This window comes from Xiphophorus couchianus, chromosome 5 (genome assembly GCF_001444195.1).
Source record: "Xiphophorus couchianus chromosome 5, X_couchianus-1.0, whole genome shotgun sequence".
Lineage (NCBI taxonomy): Eukaryota > Metazoa > Chordata > Actinopteri > Cyprinodontiformes > Poeciliidae > Xiphophorus > Xiphophorus couchianus.
In genome coordinates this window covers 31040235-31056661 of record NC_040232.1, presented here as the reverse complement: position 1 = coordinate 31056661, position 16427 = coordinate 31040235, and the positions used below count along the sequence as shown (strand labels likewise).

The window sequence follows — 16427 nt, the reverse complement described above, 5'->3', positions numbered from 1 at the left end:
TTTTTTCCAGCCAATCAGATGATGACCGGCTAAAAGCGCGCGTAGTGTATAAAAATGTGTGTAAAACTGCAATTCATACACTGACATCAGGTGGCGCTGTGTTATACACTGGAATACACAAAACTCAGGTTACAGGTATAAAAGGACAATTAAAGAAAGTGAGATATCACGCTGTTTATTCAATGAAAAGTACAAATACATGGTCCAAATCATGCAAACACTGGCATAGTTCCTATAAAACTTTAGATTTATGAGAAAAAGTGTTGTTTAGATACTCAAAATTTAAAATACACTCCATGATTTATGCGGACATTGGCACTGTCCGTGTATTACCCCTAGGTCCGCGTAACGTAAGTACGTATTCAGGTCAAAAGGCAGGCTAAACCATATATACCAACACACACACACACACACACACACACACACACCCACACACACACATTGAGAAGCAACCTCTACCCCTCAATTACTGCGCTGCCACACCTCCAGCTATCTCTAATCTCCGTCGGTGGACCTCGGAGTGCAAGGCTGAAACAAATTACAGAGCGGGGCGAGGAGGCAGCGAAAGGTGTCACTAAAAATAACAAACTTCTCAGGATTCAAAGAAAGAGAGAAAGAAAGCAGATCAAATAAAAACAAGGATGGTTTGACGGAGGAGGAGGGAAGCTGCGGATTTATCTCTCGCAGGAGTGTGAGGAGTTTCAAGGAAAGGTGAGTTATTTGGGAGAGATTTAGCTTCCGGGGCGCGCGCACAGATTGATGTGCTATTAAATTAGCAAAATGACAAAATGAAGCTGCAGCGTAGATCAGGCGCCATCGATCGGCTTCCAAAAGAATAAAAAGAAGAAGCTGGACCTAATAGTTGGGAGATTGCTTTTTTCTTCTTCTTCTTCTTCTTTTTCCTTCTTCTTCTTCCAGTTTTACAATTACAGCAAATTGTCATTCTCCGGCAGGTGAGGTGCGATGCTGCTCAAAATTTCAAACGTAACTCTCCCCATTGACGTCGGTCCCGGGCGCTCCAGTCCAGGAGCCTCTAACGGATTTGGCACAGCTCGGTGCCAGAGAGGCAAATCTAATTTGTGCAGTTATCGCTGTCAATTCCCGCCCTGCAGAAACACAAGGCTGGATCAAACACATCAAGCTTTTCTCTCTCTTTTTTTTTCTTCAGTGGTAAAAGCTGAACTTTATTTTTGTTACTGATTTTTAATTATTCTGAAATTTAGGTGCTTTTATTAGTTTTGTTGTTATCATACCTTACATTATACCCCCCCCCCACACACACACACAGAGATACAGCGTTGACTTTAATAAGTAACTCGGTTAGCCGGTGAGACAGCACAAGTGTCTCTTTCTGGTCTCTGATGACCTCAACTGACCCCAAAAACAAAACACCGATCAATGAAATCCACAGTTTTAATGAAACATCTTCAGCTAAATTTCAAATTGAACACAAAGCGCAAACTAAAAAGTAATCTTCTGACATAAATCATTTAAATCAAACCTCTAAAAGCAAGAAGGAAAAACTCTTGAATGGTGTTGAACAAGGAGGAGCGCAAATATTTACTCACAGAAAGAAAGGACTGAACTACCCAATCTTCCCGATCTCTTTGTATTGCCACGCTGTTCTTAATTCCTCCCTAACTAAGCTGCACATCATGTTTTCTTGGTTTTCAAATCCCTCAGAGTTAAAGTCAAAATGTAAGTCTCATCTTGTGAACTGGTGTATCAGGATGAAAGCTGTTGTAGTGAAATGTCTCCGTACCGCTCACAATGTTTTTTTCTCATTTAATAACATCGTAACTATAAACTTACGTGTTTCATTTTGTGTGATAGACCTGGAAATTAACCCATTTAGAGCCGCATGACAGCTGCTGGAGCGCGTAGTCGCAATGTAATCAAATGGAGAGACGTTTAAAGGTGTATTGACACATTTTTAGGGAGGACTTCCCCATCGCTGCCCGCCAACATGGTGGACCTGTTCCTAGGCCGAGTCCTTGTGGAGAACAACTCGGACCAGGACGAGCTCAACACGGAGCGCGAGATCATCGGGATCCTGGAGAACCGAGTCCTGCTGCTCTTCTTCGCGTCGGCTGAGTGTGAGAAGTGCCAGAGGTTTGTGCCCGTCCTCCACAGCTTTTTCAGGAAGCTGAAAGATCCAGCGTACATCGAATACCCCAAACTGCTCGCTCTCATCTACATCAGGTCCGCATCTTCGCCTCTCTGATGTTGTTGTTGTTGTTTTTAATCGCCTTTCTCAACACTGGCTTCCACTACTGACTCTCTGACATGATTTCTGTCTTTCTTCTTCAGCTTGGACCAATCTGGGGAGCAGCAGAAAAAAATCCTCAAAGAGCTCCACAAAAGGACTTTGTTTTTGCCGTTTGAGGACCCGTACAAAAAGTAGGTGACTCATGTTTTAAAAAAATATATAAACCAATCAATCAATCAACCAAATTTGATTTGCATAGCACATTTCAGCAGCAAGGCACTTCAAAGTGCTTTACATCATATCAAACACAGAAACACAATGCAAGATAGAATCAACAATCAAAACATGACATTAAGTCAAGTTCCATCAATAAATTTGTAATTGATTACGTTTCAAATACAATCCTGAAAAGGTGGGTTTTTAGTCGAGATTTAAAGGAAGTCAGTGTTTCAGCTATTTTACAGTTTTCTGGAAGTTTGTTCCAAATTTGTGGTGCATAGATGCTGAATGCTGCATTTTATGCATGCTGCTAAATGCATAAAATAAATTAGTTTTAATAAGTTTTGTGACCTCTCATGTTGCGCAGGGAGCTCCAGGCCATGTTTAAGGTGAAGGACGTCCCGGCGGTGGTGGTCCTGCGTCCCGACGGCTCCGTCCTCTCTCCGAACGCCGTGCAGGACATCTGCCGCTTCGGCACCGACTGCTTCCGCAACTGGCAGGAGTCGGCGGAGCTGGTGGAGAGGACCTTCATGCTCAACGAGGCGTTCGACGATCCCAACCTGCGGAGCGCCACCGACCCCGTGAGGAGGCTCAAGTACAAGACCGAAGACGACAAGAGGAACAAGAGATGGTGGAAGTTGTGGGTGAAGGGAAAAGACAGAAACGATGAGGAGGAAAAAGACGAAGCCTGGGACATGAAGAGAAAGAATGGAGATGGAGGAATTTGGCGAAAGAGATGAAATAGTTTTTTTTTATAATATAGGCTAACTTTTTTTTTTTTTTTTTGCTAATTCTGGACATCTAAAAGGAAACAACTCCTGTTGTTGCTGCTGTGACCCAACATTGTTTTCAAGAAATATGAGATTATAGACTATACATTATATGTTTAAGAAAAAAATTAAATGGTCCGTATATTTTTTTTATAGATAAAACACTCAGAACTGTACAAAGACAGTAATTTAAATTATAATTATTTTATAGGTTTTCTGGATAAAAATGTCAGCAAAAAAGAGATAAAATACCAAAGATAACTAAAAAGTAAAGTTCACTTTACATCAAACATTTTTGAAAAAATTCTGTTAAACAAAACAGAGATAAAACTCTTTAACCTTGTATACGCCAACGTTATAACATTTATACACTAAGCATAAGAATAAAACTGATACCAGTAAATAAAAATGTTTTAGTTTTCTGTCTATTTTTGACCTAATGTTAGCACTATAGCTGAGCTAGATATCATGCTAACATAGGGCTCAGCTACATTATAGCTAAGCTAGCTACTATAGGAGCTATACTAGCTAGCTCAGCTGCAGTAGCAATAGTAGCTAGCTCAGCTAAGTTCAAAGGATTTTTGTTTAATTTATTTATCTTGGTTAATATATGGAGATAACCATGGAAAGTGTGTCCTTTGGTTTTCAAGATTGTTGTTGCTAATGTTGCTTTACATATAGAAAGCTGTTAAAGTAACTCTTGGACAAAAGTAAAGTAAATATTAATATTTCATGTGCTAAAATGTTGTTTATAAAGAAAAACTGAATAATTTTGTTTTATGTCTGTGTGATTGAACCCACACGTTTCACTTAGAGCTTTTAGGATTCATTTTTGCTGTCAGATTCAACAAATAAGAACAATATTGAAAGTTTTACCTATATATGAAACTCAGTTCATTAAATGGAAGCAGTGTTGCGTTGGATGTCTCCACTGACATCCAACGAAAACACATTTATGAATATGATATTAGATCAGATCAATAAAATCATTAATACAGACGATTAATGAAAGTCACACATGACACCAGCTTACAGGCTGTTATTTCAAACTGTCCTTTTAGTCAGATAAATGTGTTTCTGTGGAACCCATACTCTAATTTATTGAATATGACACACTATTTGTTAAGCATTGGGCTTTTCCTTTGCAGACATTCCTTAACAGAATTCAAGTAATATTTTGAGAGTAAACTATTAAATCAAAACGGTTCATGTTCATTATGAGCTGCTGTCATTTGGATGAATCAAACTGTCCGTATCCTCGCTCCTGTACGAATCCCTAAACAATAAATCTTTTGTTGCTCACTTCGTTAAGGTCTCATTTCAAAACATTTCCAACATATCTCTGTGTTCAGACAGCTCAGTCTCTGGAAAGACTGTGAGCACTTCATGTCCCCAGCTCCTCTGGTCACCTTGTCTTTATGTCCCTCCTTTAACCAGACAGAGGACGGGGGGCGGAGCCTCCAGGACTGTAAGCCAAGACGGAGCCAGCAGCTGGTAGCAGCACCAAGAAGAACCAGGTGAAGCCAGAGGGAGAAAGTGACTCCGACTAATAGGCTGGGGCCTGTTTCTGAAGGCGTCCAGAGAGAGAAGGTTTGGGAGAAAAACAAAGCCAGATGTGAACGTTGTTCTGTGTCGGATCTGCTGCCTTGAGGGGAGATAATACAGGTGAGCAACTGTGAGGATTATCTGATTTAGCAGCAAGTGAGATTACATATGTGAATAATACATGTCTGTAAGCAGGGCTGAATGGAAATAGAAACTGACATTCAAAACAAAGCGGTTTTCACCCAGTGAGGAATCTTTCTTGAGTTACGTTTAGATCAAGAATAAATTTATTTTTAATCAATTTACTTATTTTTGTAGAACACAATTCCGTTTTGGTTCGCTGCCAAAATATCATCCTCCTATTAAAAGAGTGAATAAAATGGTAAAGTGCAGTGGGGGGTCTACTGCACACATCATCTCAGGCCTATGTACCACTTCAAACTACTTTAACCTTATGTAATGTTTTTTATTTTATTTATTTATCTAAAGTTGAATTTACAGTTACTACTCTGCTAAAAACACAAAACCTCACCAAGTATTTTTGGTCTAGTTTTTAGTGCAAATATCTTTGTTTGTACACTTGAAATTAGACAAAACTAATTGACAAGTAACTTTTCAGCAAGATGTAGGCACTTGTTTTAAGTCAAGTTTTTTTAAAATTAAAAGTACTAGTTATAAGTGAAATTATCATGTATCATAATATGTGAAAAATGTCTTGTTCCATTAGCAGATTACTTCATTTATGAATAGTACTTTTTCATGAATGTTAAAGAAATATATTATTACTTATAATATAGTATTCTTGTCTTGTTCCACTTTCTCAATATTAACAAATTCATCAATATTAAGAAATTATTTACATAAAACAAGCTTTTATATCTTGCTGTAAGGTTACTTGTAAATTAACTTGGTCTTATTTCAAGTGTACTAAGATATTTGTACTAGAAACTAGACCAAAAATACTTGGTAAGGTTTTGTGTTTATAGTGTAGGTACTTTCTTGACCCATTTTTGAAATTGTCAGTTCTTCTGCTTGTTTGGATGCGGTTTGAGCAAGACACAAACCAGGACAATGTAATATATCTACTGCATTCTGCAGCGTATTGTTTACATTACTGCTAACGTCATCACCCACAGCAGGATTTTTTTCTCTCTCTCTCATCTTCCTCGCCCAGCGACGCCTCATCATGGTGGACCTGTTTGCTGACCGGGTTCTTGTGAAGAACAACAAGGACCAGGACGAGCTGGACACGGAGCGCGAGATCATCACGCGTCTGCAGAACCGAATCCTGATGCTCTTCTTTGCCTCTGCTGAATCCGACACCTGCCAGCGGTTCGCTCCCACGCTTCACGACTTCTTCAAACAGCTGACCGATGAGTTCTACGTGGAGCGCTCCGCTCAGCTGGTGCTGCTCTACGTCAGGTGCTCCACTCGAGCATTCAGGGAGACGCTCCTTCCTTCCTCCAGCTTCGCCCTTGTAAATGCGGGATTGCTTTCCTAGAGTTTCTGCACCCGAAAATCTTACGCCTCTTAAATCGGGATGTGTGCGCCTACAGAGGCCCTATGGCTTACAGTTCTGATTGGGTTTATTGGTAATTCCAACTGTCCATTCAGACAGTTACACAAAGTTACATGAATGTTTGTGCTTCAGACAAACCTTTTGCACGATTGGACAAACTTTGTAATTTTTCTTTTTTGGTAACACTTTATTTGAAGGGGTGTGCATAAGACTGACATGACACTGTCATAAACGTAACACCTGTTATGAACATGAAGTTGCCCTCATAGATGTTTATTACTGTTGTCATTTGGTAAATAATGACACCTAATGCAAAGTTGCACTAAAAGTTGCATTGAAAGTCCCTTAAAAGAGTCAACTTTGCATTAAAACTGTCATTATTTCCCAAATAGCACTTCATGACAACAGTAATAACCATTGGTGAAAACTCCTTCATGTTCATAACAGGTGTTATGTCACGTCTATGACAGCATTATGTCAGTCTCATGTACACCCCTTCAAATAAAGTGTTACCTTTAAAAAAAATAAAATAAATTTAATGTGTCTGCATGTAGATTCTGCAGTGGCAGGCACCATATTTAATTTGATTTAAGATGACTCCTTATTGTTCAGTTTTACTGCACTGTCGTTTAAATAAACTAAGTCCTTATACACTGCTTCTGCAAACTTAAGAACTGACCTTCAGTGCTGTGTTGTCTTTAAAAGATTTTTTTTTATTTACCCAGTGAACACGATATCTTCTGCACATTTTATGCAATTATTCAAACTATGTTAGCATTAATTGCTGGTGTCGTTATAAATAATCATGCCAGTAGTTTTGCCAAGCATTGTGCACGTATTTACAACAATTTCTGCACAAAGTTGTACATTATTGCAAACAGAAAGAATAATAAGAATAATAATTTACTGAATAATAACAGTAAAGTGCTTGTTATTATCCATTTTAAAGGCTACGGCTTAAAGCTAATCAAAACACAAAATCCTAAGTCCTGCTTCATAATAGAGAAGAAGAATGCTAACTTTACAGTAGTCCAGCAGGCCAAAATCAAGACCCTCCAAAGTGTCGGCTGTAAAAGGTCGTTGCTTGATTAGGTTGATCACACAACGTTGCATCAAAGGTCGCTACTGAGGCAACCAGTTGATCATCTGCGTGCCACTTTGCGTTGATGCAGTAATTCGTGCTACGTATTGAGTGCATTCATACATTGCACTAACCTGGTATTTCTCTATTAAAAATCACTCTTTTGTTGATTTTATATAAAACACCAATTTGCCGAGACACTAAATTTTGGCCACAAATTAACATCCTGAAACACGTGGAACACTGTAAAAACAAATCTATATAATATGAATTAAAATAGTCAAATTACTTATCTTCTCATTGATTTTCAAAGTTAATGAAACACAACCGTACATTTGAATACAATAGGGAAAGTTATTTGGGGGAAATCTCTAACAATCTATTTCCCCCCCACTCCTTTTAATCCCCGTCAGTCTGGATCAGTCAGTGGAGCAGCTAGAAAACTTCCTGAAAGAGCTCCCAAAGAAGTCCCTGTTCCTGGCCTACGAGGATCCTTACAGAAGGTGTGTGGCGATGAATATATTCACGAGATGAATTCATAAAGTCATCACGCATCAATGTATGCGCGCCCGCAGGGAGCTGGAGACCATGTTCGACGTGAGAGAGGTTCCCACCGTGGTGGTCCTGCGTCCCGACTGCTCCATCCTCATCCCCAACGCGGTGGAGGAGATAACCCGCCTGGGTCCGGACTGCTACCGCAACTGGCACGAGGCGGCCGAGCTCATCGACAGAAACTTCCTCACCAAGGAGGACTTTGAGGACAAGTCCATGCGCAGCTTCACCGACCCCGTCAGACGACTCAAGTACAAGGTGGAGGACGAGAAGAAGAAGAAGAAGGAGGAGGAGAAGAAGAAAAAGAAGCAGCGGCGAGGCTGGGGCGTAGGAGGCGACGAGGGCGAGGAAGCCGGAGCAGACGATAGGGACGGTGGAGGGTCGATGTGGTGATGGAGAGAACGATGCTGTGAATTTGTCCCAAAGTTGCTGCTTTATTCGAGTTTGGAAGCTTTTTTTTTTCTACCCTTGTAAGAGTTTTGTTGTATGGCAAATTTCATAATAAATATGTTGTTTATGGCATTTTTAAAAAATGATTTTCTTTTTTATTATATATTAGGTGTCATGTTCCAAGCTTTTCTGTGTATTTATTTAGAGTTTTCTATGTCTCTGAGTCTCCGTGCTGTCCCGCCCTCCCCTTGATTGTTCCCTGGTGTCTCTCGTTTCCTTGATTACCCTCTGTGTATTTAACTCCACCTGTGTTCCTTGTTCCTCGTCAGGTCCTTGTCGTCTGTCCTGTTGCTACCAGTGCTGAGCCTCTGCCTTCCGCTCTGCTGCCAGGATTTTGGACTGTGTTTTGGATTTGTTTGCACCTCGTTTCTAATTATTAAATCACCATTATCATATCATCCTGGGTCTGCTGTGTCTGCCTCACCATTCACACCACTGCACTACATGACATTAGGTGAGTGGAAACAGATCATGTGCAGGCATAAATATCAAATCATGCCTTGCAAACGCATTGACCTCACATAAAACCTCTTCATGTTTTCACCTTAGAGCAAAAAGAGAAATATTGGGTTTTTACGCAGCAGATAAAGTAACACATGATTGTGAACAGGAACGGAAGTGATGATATTATTATTTTTAATATACTAAACATCATCTGAAAATTGTGGAAGGCATGTCTACTTACACCCCTTTCATCTGACACCCCAAAATTAAACTCCAAACATCTTCACCAGTCACCTCTTAGTAGTTGACCTGTGTGCAATCTGACGAAGAAATTTAGCAAATGTTCTAATTCTTTCATATGCACACTGCCATGAATTGTGCTAATGTGGATTAATGTGTGCTGTCCTAATCAAATTAATTAAATAAATACATAAATAGCTAATTTAATCTTGCAAGATAATTTTTTTACTGCAAGACAAATTTTTAGAGACGGCAACTGTCCTGAGAAAGCTTCCCAGGTTTGTCATTGAACATTAGACAAACATCGTCATAAAGATTAAGAAACACAATAGATTCACCAAAGAATGAAGTTGTTGAGAGGATTAACGCAGAGCTAGGTTATAAATTGAAATTCCAGACTTTGACCATCTCACATAGTTCAATCCACCACAAAAAACACAAACTTACCAAGTCACAATCATCTGTCTAAAGTGAAAGGATGGAGCAAACATGTGGAAGTGGCTGCTCTGTCTGACGAGAAAACGTGAAAAATGTTACATGTGGAGTAAAGCAAAACGCCGCAAATGACCCAGAAGGCACCTTCCTCACCTTAAAACAGTGGTTCTTAACCTTTTTTGAGGGACCGAACCCATCAGCTTCATCTGTGCATTCACCGAACCCTTCTTTAGTGATAAATCTTTTTTTTTTTTTTTTCAAAATTCAAGACATAGGTATATGTTTTTTTTGCTGGTGCACAAAATGAGCCGTGCATGAACGTCACTTTGTTCAAAGAACAAAACCATGAACTCACAGCAAGTTACAGTCTTACATTATTCTGGCCCCCCAAAAATATTTCGGCCCCATAAAAGAATTTCAGCCCCCAAAAATATTTTTTTACTAATTAAAAATAAATGTGGATTTTTTTCAAAGGATTACAATGTTTTTTAATAACTTTATTTTTTTTATTTTAAATTTAATTTGTTTTTTGTCGTTTTGAATCCACATAATACTTTTTTGGGGCCAGAATAAAGTATTGCACAAACTACATACCTGCAAATCAGTGTGACTTCTGCTGTTGTTTTTGGTTAAGAACCACTGCCTTAAAACATGGTTGACGCTCACGTATTTCGTAACCTCTGACAAAGCCCAGGGCTAAAACCTCTGCAAGATTTGATCACTGGTCTCAAACGCTCTTCATCAGACCGAGTGAAGAGGACAAATTGTTGGTTCCTATAAATTTGAAGGAGTTCAAGGTGTATGAATAGTTTCTCAAGGCACTCCACGACGTGTCAAGACTCCGTGCAACGCAGCTCTTCTTCCTGAAAGGCCTCTGAAAGCTGCCTCTTCTCGTTGCCGTGTTTGTTTGGAATCGTCTCAGTCTGACGCGTGAAGTTTGCAGTCAAGCAAAGGTTTGGTGTGAGCCGCAAGGAGTCCTCATCCTTGCGGCTTGTTTTTATCACACCCAGGAGGAATAACTGAAAGCCGTTCCTCCATTTTCAACAACACCAACGCTCGGTGAAGATGTCGTTTTCCCCGTGTTGCGTGCCGCCCAATCAAAGCTCGCCTTGCACAATTTGATAGCCAATGAATAATTCAGCAGGGTTAAAATAATTTCTAGAGACTGTTTTGTTTTTGAGTGCTGGTGAAGCCTGGCTGTACTTTATAGTCTGCATAAGCAGTAATCAGAGCCATTCAAAGAGAGTCAAGTGGAAATGGGGGAACTAGCTCAACAACATAATCAGTGATTTCCTTTCAATAAGCCGAGGTCTGTGTTTAGTCCCTGCACATTTCCCCTCACTTGTATGCTGCATTGATGATGCTTTTGTGCGATCAGCTAGGATTCCCGTTAGGAGCGGTTTCCTCAAAGGAAAATGAAGGAATCTGGTTTTCTTCCTTTATCCTGCTGTCCCATTACTTCATCACATGCTGCTGGTGCTTCTGAGCACAATTTTTAATTGGATTTTTATTTCAAAATTCCATATTTTTTTCATGCTCAAATGTTTAGGTCTCTTGTTCAATTTCAGGCCCGTTTATAAGATATAAATGAAAAAAGTTCAACATATGTCTACAGCCAAAAAGCTCTACAATCACTGGGGTTTATATTTATAAACTCCAAATGCCATAAGAAAAAGTCGTGGAGTACAAATCCCACTGCTCACCCTTATTCTGTTAAATTACTACTGTTGATGCGAGGAGCGGCCATATTGAAACGCAAAGTTAGCCTTACCAGTCATAACTGGGCGGGGTGGAGGGGATCGGAGTTGGAATTTCCCAGTTCCGACTACAACTGGAACGCACCATAACGCCGACTCAAAACTGCATAAAACAAAGATGAACGCTCCACTGTATTAAAAAGAATATATATATATATATATATATATATATAAAAACATAACATGTAACGATTCCTACAGAATGATTTGAGTACCTAAATTAGTGAAACTCCAGGAGGAAAATTTATCTGCCTCAAAGATTCGTAAAATTATGCTTTATTATTTAGCGCGCCGTGTTCCGGCCGGACCATTATTTGTGTTGGGCAGCGCGCTCACTTCCGCCTATGAGTTGTGGCTATTTGCTAGGAGCATAACGGCAAAGTTTCCGGGTTTGTGTCTTTTTTTTGGGAGGGACCAAGAAGCATTTTTAAATTTACTGATGTTATGTAGGACAGCTTTTGTCCTCTCGTAACTGCGAGGTCACCATTTGAAGGCGAACAGCCGGAAGGGCACTGCCGGAGACAGAGGTGCTTTCCGATTACTCAATTAGTCGTATAAATAATCGATAGAGTACTCGATTACTTTAATATCCTTTTACAACAGCCCTAAAAAACACGGTAAGCATGCTGCATTCAAAACATATGATTGTAATAACACCCTCTATGGTTACAGATATTTCATCAAGTGTTTTTCCACTCTTCTCCCGGGAAAATACTAAAATTGAACGCTATGAAAGCACAGACAGGAAGAACCAGCGAGGAGCATTGGAACGGCTGAAAATGCATCTGACGATGGAGGCGGAGAATCATCAGGTGCCATTAACAGCTGATCATCTTTATCGGTGTGATATGATGATGCACAGATTGGCAAATGTGTCTTGTTTCGAAGGAGAGCAGCACGGTCCAAAGTCCTTTTGTGATTTCCACGGAAATATTGCAAAACCCAGTGCTGGCTGGCTGGCTGGCTGTTCATGCAGCAAACACAATAGCTCCCATTCCTCCACGGCAGAGCTGCAACATGCACTCAGAGCTGGTCAAGAGGATACAGATGCTGAAGCGAACGCGCATATTCCTTTGCTTTTGCCAACACAGCAGCTTATTGGTGCTCACTCAGACAAACCCTGACAATATATCTGAATTCCACCCACCCACCGGCCATCAAAACACACACACACAGAGAGAGAAAGAGAGACACACACAGGACGCGGACACACACCCTCCCGCTCTTCTCTGCCTCTGTTCACGCTCACACGCACGAGCCCACATAGAAAGCTGAGACGCGTTGCGCGCTCTCGGGCGCAGAGCGCGCAACAAGCGGGACCAGCGGATGGAAAGAGAGAGAGAGAGAAGAGAGAGGAGGACGGATGCAAGGCGAGGCCAGGAGTGAGGAAACCTTATCTCTCCTGCTTTTCCAGCTGTTGTCTTTGTCTCTCTCTCTCTCTCTTTTTTTTTTTTAATTCCCAGGATGATTTTATAAAGCATTTTTTTTGTTTTCCCTTTTAAAGCAAGAAAACAGACGTGAGAAAATCTCAACGTCCGTCCTGATGTGTCGCCGCGTTTCATCACAATTGGTCAGAGATGCGGGAAGAGGCTCCTGTCGCGTCGATGCTGTTTTCCGTTAAAAAAACAAAGACGTGCTCGATGAACGACGTCGGACACATGACAGGCGACAACAGCCTGGCTCGGTGAAGAGAAGAAGAGGAAGAGGAGGACGAGAAGGGGCGGGGGGTGGCTCGACATCGACGGATGGACGCAAAGCAACCGCGGGTTTGTGCAATAATTTGCGCCTAATTACTGTTCGTGGCGGCTGATCGGGGAGCTATTTTTGCCCAGTTCTTTCTGACATCCATCCGTCCGTCCATCCATCCATCCCGGAGCTGTAAGGCCTACATAGCCCCGCATTATCTCTGGACATGAAACCCGTGGGAATTATGATACCGACGTGACGCACAGTCACACATCCACGCACACCCACACACCTACACACACACACACACACACACGCACACACACACGCAGCACAGCGCGGCGGGGAAGACATCGAGGGTGTGCGGTCCACACCGATCACAGGAAGGGAGGACGCCCAGTTGTTGTTTGACAAATCGCGCTAATGACTGTTGTTTAGAGCCAAGCGGATTGGGCCCAACATATTTTTTTATTTTTATTTATTTTTTATTATTATTATTTTTAATGCACTGGAGGCAGCGGAGCGGGAGGCGGGCAGGAGAGTACAGCGGGTGAGGGAGTGGAGGGACGGGATGCGGGAGACGCAGTGAGCGCGGAGGAGGAGGAGGAGGAAGAAGAAGAAGCAGAAGAAGAAGAGGGGAACCAGGAGGATTGACGGTAAGATATGAATACTGGCACCCCGCCCCTCACATTAGCTCCCCATCCATCCTCACGCACAACATGCACCATGTATGATGATGAACGCCCCGGAAGGCAAGAGAAGAGAAGAGCTGCTGCTGCTGCTTTTCTGCTTTCCGCCTCTGCAGCCTGTGGCCATTTGATCAGTGACAAACACGCGTCTGACGCTTGAAACTCCTACCTCTGGCTGCCATTAAACCTGGGTCAGTAGTAGAGGAGAGCTGCCGTGTGAAATATTCATAGGCATGTGATTGGCCTCAGAGGGCGACACGCTGGACAAACTGGCAAACGTCTGTCCGAGCTGGCACATCCGAGAGCGAGGCTGCTGCGAGCCTTGATTCAAAATGTCCTGCGTGGGGTTTTAAATGCTAATTCATGACGAAGGAGGAACAAAAAAAAAAAAAAAAAACAACGCGAGGAGGGCAGTATCAATATTTCAGAGCGGGAATGAGAAGACTGGGTCAGTAGGAGGAGGAGGAGGAGGAGGAGACCAACCTGGAGAGGAAGAAAGAAAGAAATTTGATGAATGAAAGAGGAAGAGTCACGCTGTCAGAGTTTCGATTTTAGGAGAGATTCGACTTTTCCTGACACATTTTACTCTGTTGTGAACACAAAATGTGCTGCCGGTTCTGCAGAATTAGTCTCTAACCTTTATATGATTTATTTTTTGGGGGGGGAGGGATGATTTTAAAACAGGCTCCTCAAAGTGAATCCTGTTGGTAGCCCTGAAAATGCTGGGAGTTTGTAGTTTTGATGTATTTATCGACTAATGAGGGGAAGAGGAAAAAGTTGGATTCTGTTTTATTTCACCCACAGAACAAGAGGGGGAAAAAACTGACTGATTCCTTCCTCTGGGTGACTGCTTTATGTTTCTGCAATGATGTGGCAAAAACGAGGAGTTTGCCACACACGACTGCTGATACGAAATCTCCACAAACATAGATCTTAAAAGCTGTCTCGTTAGGATGCATATCGAGAGAGGAAGCAAAGATAATGAGGCTTGTTTCTACATTTACATCAACTACAAGAGAAGAGAGCGATTTGTCTTAAAGCACACACACACACACACACACACACACACACACACACACACACACACACACACAGAATATGAAATGTACCATTTAGTGGCTTTCTGCTTCAACCATCTCAAACAGGCTCCTGTCACGTCCCTTTGAATCGGTCAGACACAATGAGTCAGTCTCCCTGTTGCGCTGGGAGCTTTTTACGCATTCAGGCCTGCGAACGCTGTGCAGAGCTGTGGGCGGATGGATCAGCGCAATATCAATCTTGTGGTACGAGACTGGACATCGGCAGGGCTTTCAGCAGGAATAGAGACACACGGCTGATGATTTTATAGTTCGTGCTGAATTGGTGGAAGATGTGTTATACATATATAAAGAAAAGCAGAAAGGCCGGGTGCTGTTAACCCAGTGATGTCTGAAGGTATCGCATTGAGTCGACTGAAGGTCTGATCGTTGCAACAGACAGTCGGTCATTCACTCCCCGGAAGCTTCAACACGTTTTGTCATGTTACAAATTTCATTGTGTAGTATTGAGATTTTTTTGTGATAAGAGGTGGAAGGAAAATCAGAGATGGTTTTTACAATTTTTAAAATTTATTTATTTTTTTTACAGTAAAACAACAAAAAACCTGGAATGTGTGGTGTTCATCTGTATTCACGGTTTCCAAGTAGAACCGCCTTTCGCCAACATTGCAGCTGCGACTCTTTTCGGGGGTTTATCTCTACCAGCTTTGCACATCAACAAACTCAATTTGTTGACAGTTTTTCTCTGAAAATCCATTGAGAGCATTTTGTAGAAAAAAAAAAGCCCATTGTCAAGCATTGCCGTTGATTCTCAAACGGATTTAGGCTTGGACTTTGACTGGGCCATGCTAACCCGTGACTGTGCTCTGGTCTGAACGGTTCCTCTGTGGTTCTGGCTGCCTGTTTGGGGTGAATCTGCTGGGAGGTCAAGTGTGTGGGAGTGTCTTACTGTCAGGGTCATGTACACTTGTTAGTTTTCTACCAAACATAGAGCGGCCGCACGGTTTCATTTTGACCTCGCCTTTCCCACCTGAGCCGTGGCTCCTTGCAGCTCCTCCAGAGTTACAATGGACCTCTAGGCTGCTTTAGAATGAGGGGAAAAGCAACAGAAATGGGACTTAAACCTGCTTTGAACTCCTCCACGGCTTTATCCCGGATACGTTTCATTTATTCCTCGGTGTTCAGGATGCTTTTTGTTCATTATTGGAACAAATCTCCAAAGCCTTCACAGAGCGGCTGGATTAATACTGAGATAATATTACGCATAACTGGACTCTACTTACAAATGGAGCGATTTCTGAAGACTTTTGTTTAGTTGATTATCTCCTAAAACTAGTAAAAGTAAAGGTTTACTGAAACAAATACAATTGAAAGAAACTGATTACCTTTATAGACAGCAAAGTAATTCAGTGGATTATCATGCTCTTCAGTTTCCACCAACATGTAATCGCTGTATAATTACTGTAAAATCACGTATTAAAGGAGTTCATTTCAATCTGTTTCTTTTTTAAATGTGTGGTTTGTGCTTGCATGACAGAAATGACAAGACATGACAGTGTGTGCTTTAACACAAGCGTTATGCAAAGGAGAAAACAAAGAAATGGCTTGTAAAGAGGTACTGTAAGTATGTTAACATTTGATTTGGATCTGAATGCGTCTCCTGCTAAGTAAAGCGCTGTAATGACATAGTTATGTTTTTATTAGCTGCATTTCTCCTCGTAGTGAGAAATATAAGCAGCTTATTTACAAATGCCTTATCTTAATTAGTCTTTAGCCCTTTGTTTTGTGGCAGTC

The 16427-nt window shown here is 41.5% G+C and overlaps 3 protein-coding genes across 8 annotated transcripts in view; all 3 read left to right on the top strand.

The window, feature by feature from the left end:
- The first annotated feature begins 1 nt into the window (after position 1).
- LOC114144671 (nucleoredoxin-like protein 1) lies at positions 2 to 4500 on the top strand. The gene is made up of 4 exons (XM_028017747.1): positions 2 to 711; positions 1938 to 2202; positions 2311 to 2400; positions 2796 to 4500. Exons 2-4 carry the CDS (start codon positions 1967 to 1969, stop codon positions 3166 to 3168), a joined length of 699 nt encoding a protein of 232 aa, XP_027873548.1. The 5' UTR covers positions 2 to 711; positions 1938 to 1966; the 3' UTR covers positions 3169 to 4500.
- Positions 4501 to 4594: 94 nt separating this feature from the next.
- On the top strand, positions 4595 to 8419 carry nxnl1 (nucleoredoxin like 1). The gene is made up of 4 exons (XM_028017748.1): positions 4595 to 4863; positions 5918 to 6165; positions 7757 to 7846; positions 7919 to 8419. Exons 2-4 carry the CDS (start codon positions 5930 to 5932, stop codon positions 8286 to 8288), a joined length of 696 nt encoding a protein of 231 aa, XP_027873549.1. The 5' UTR covers positions 4595 to 4863; positions 5918 to 5929; the 3' UTR covers positions 8289 to 8419.
- A 4023-nt stretch (positions 8420 to 12442) lies between these two features.
- The window catches only part of LOC114144595 (adhesion G protein-coupled receptor L1), a 60632-nt gene continuing 56647 nt past the window's right edge, over positions 12443 to 16427 (top strand). For 3 of the 6 annotated variants that reach the window (XM_028017613.1, XM_028017611.1, XM_028017609.1), the window contains exon 1: positions 12444 to 13563. The gene's annotated coding sequence lies outside the window, so the exon portion shown is untranslated. Of the gene's footprint in view, positions 13564 to 16427 lie in introns of all 6 variants that reach the window. The other 3 variants (XM_028017608.1, XM_028017612.1, XM_028017610.1) reach the window with 3 other exon arrangements.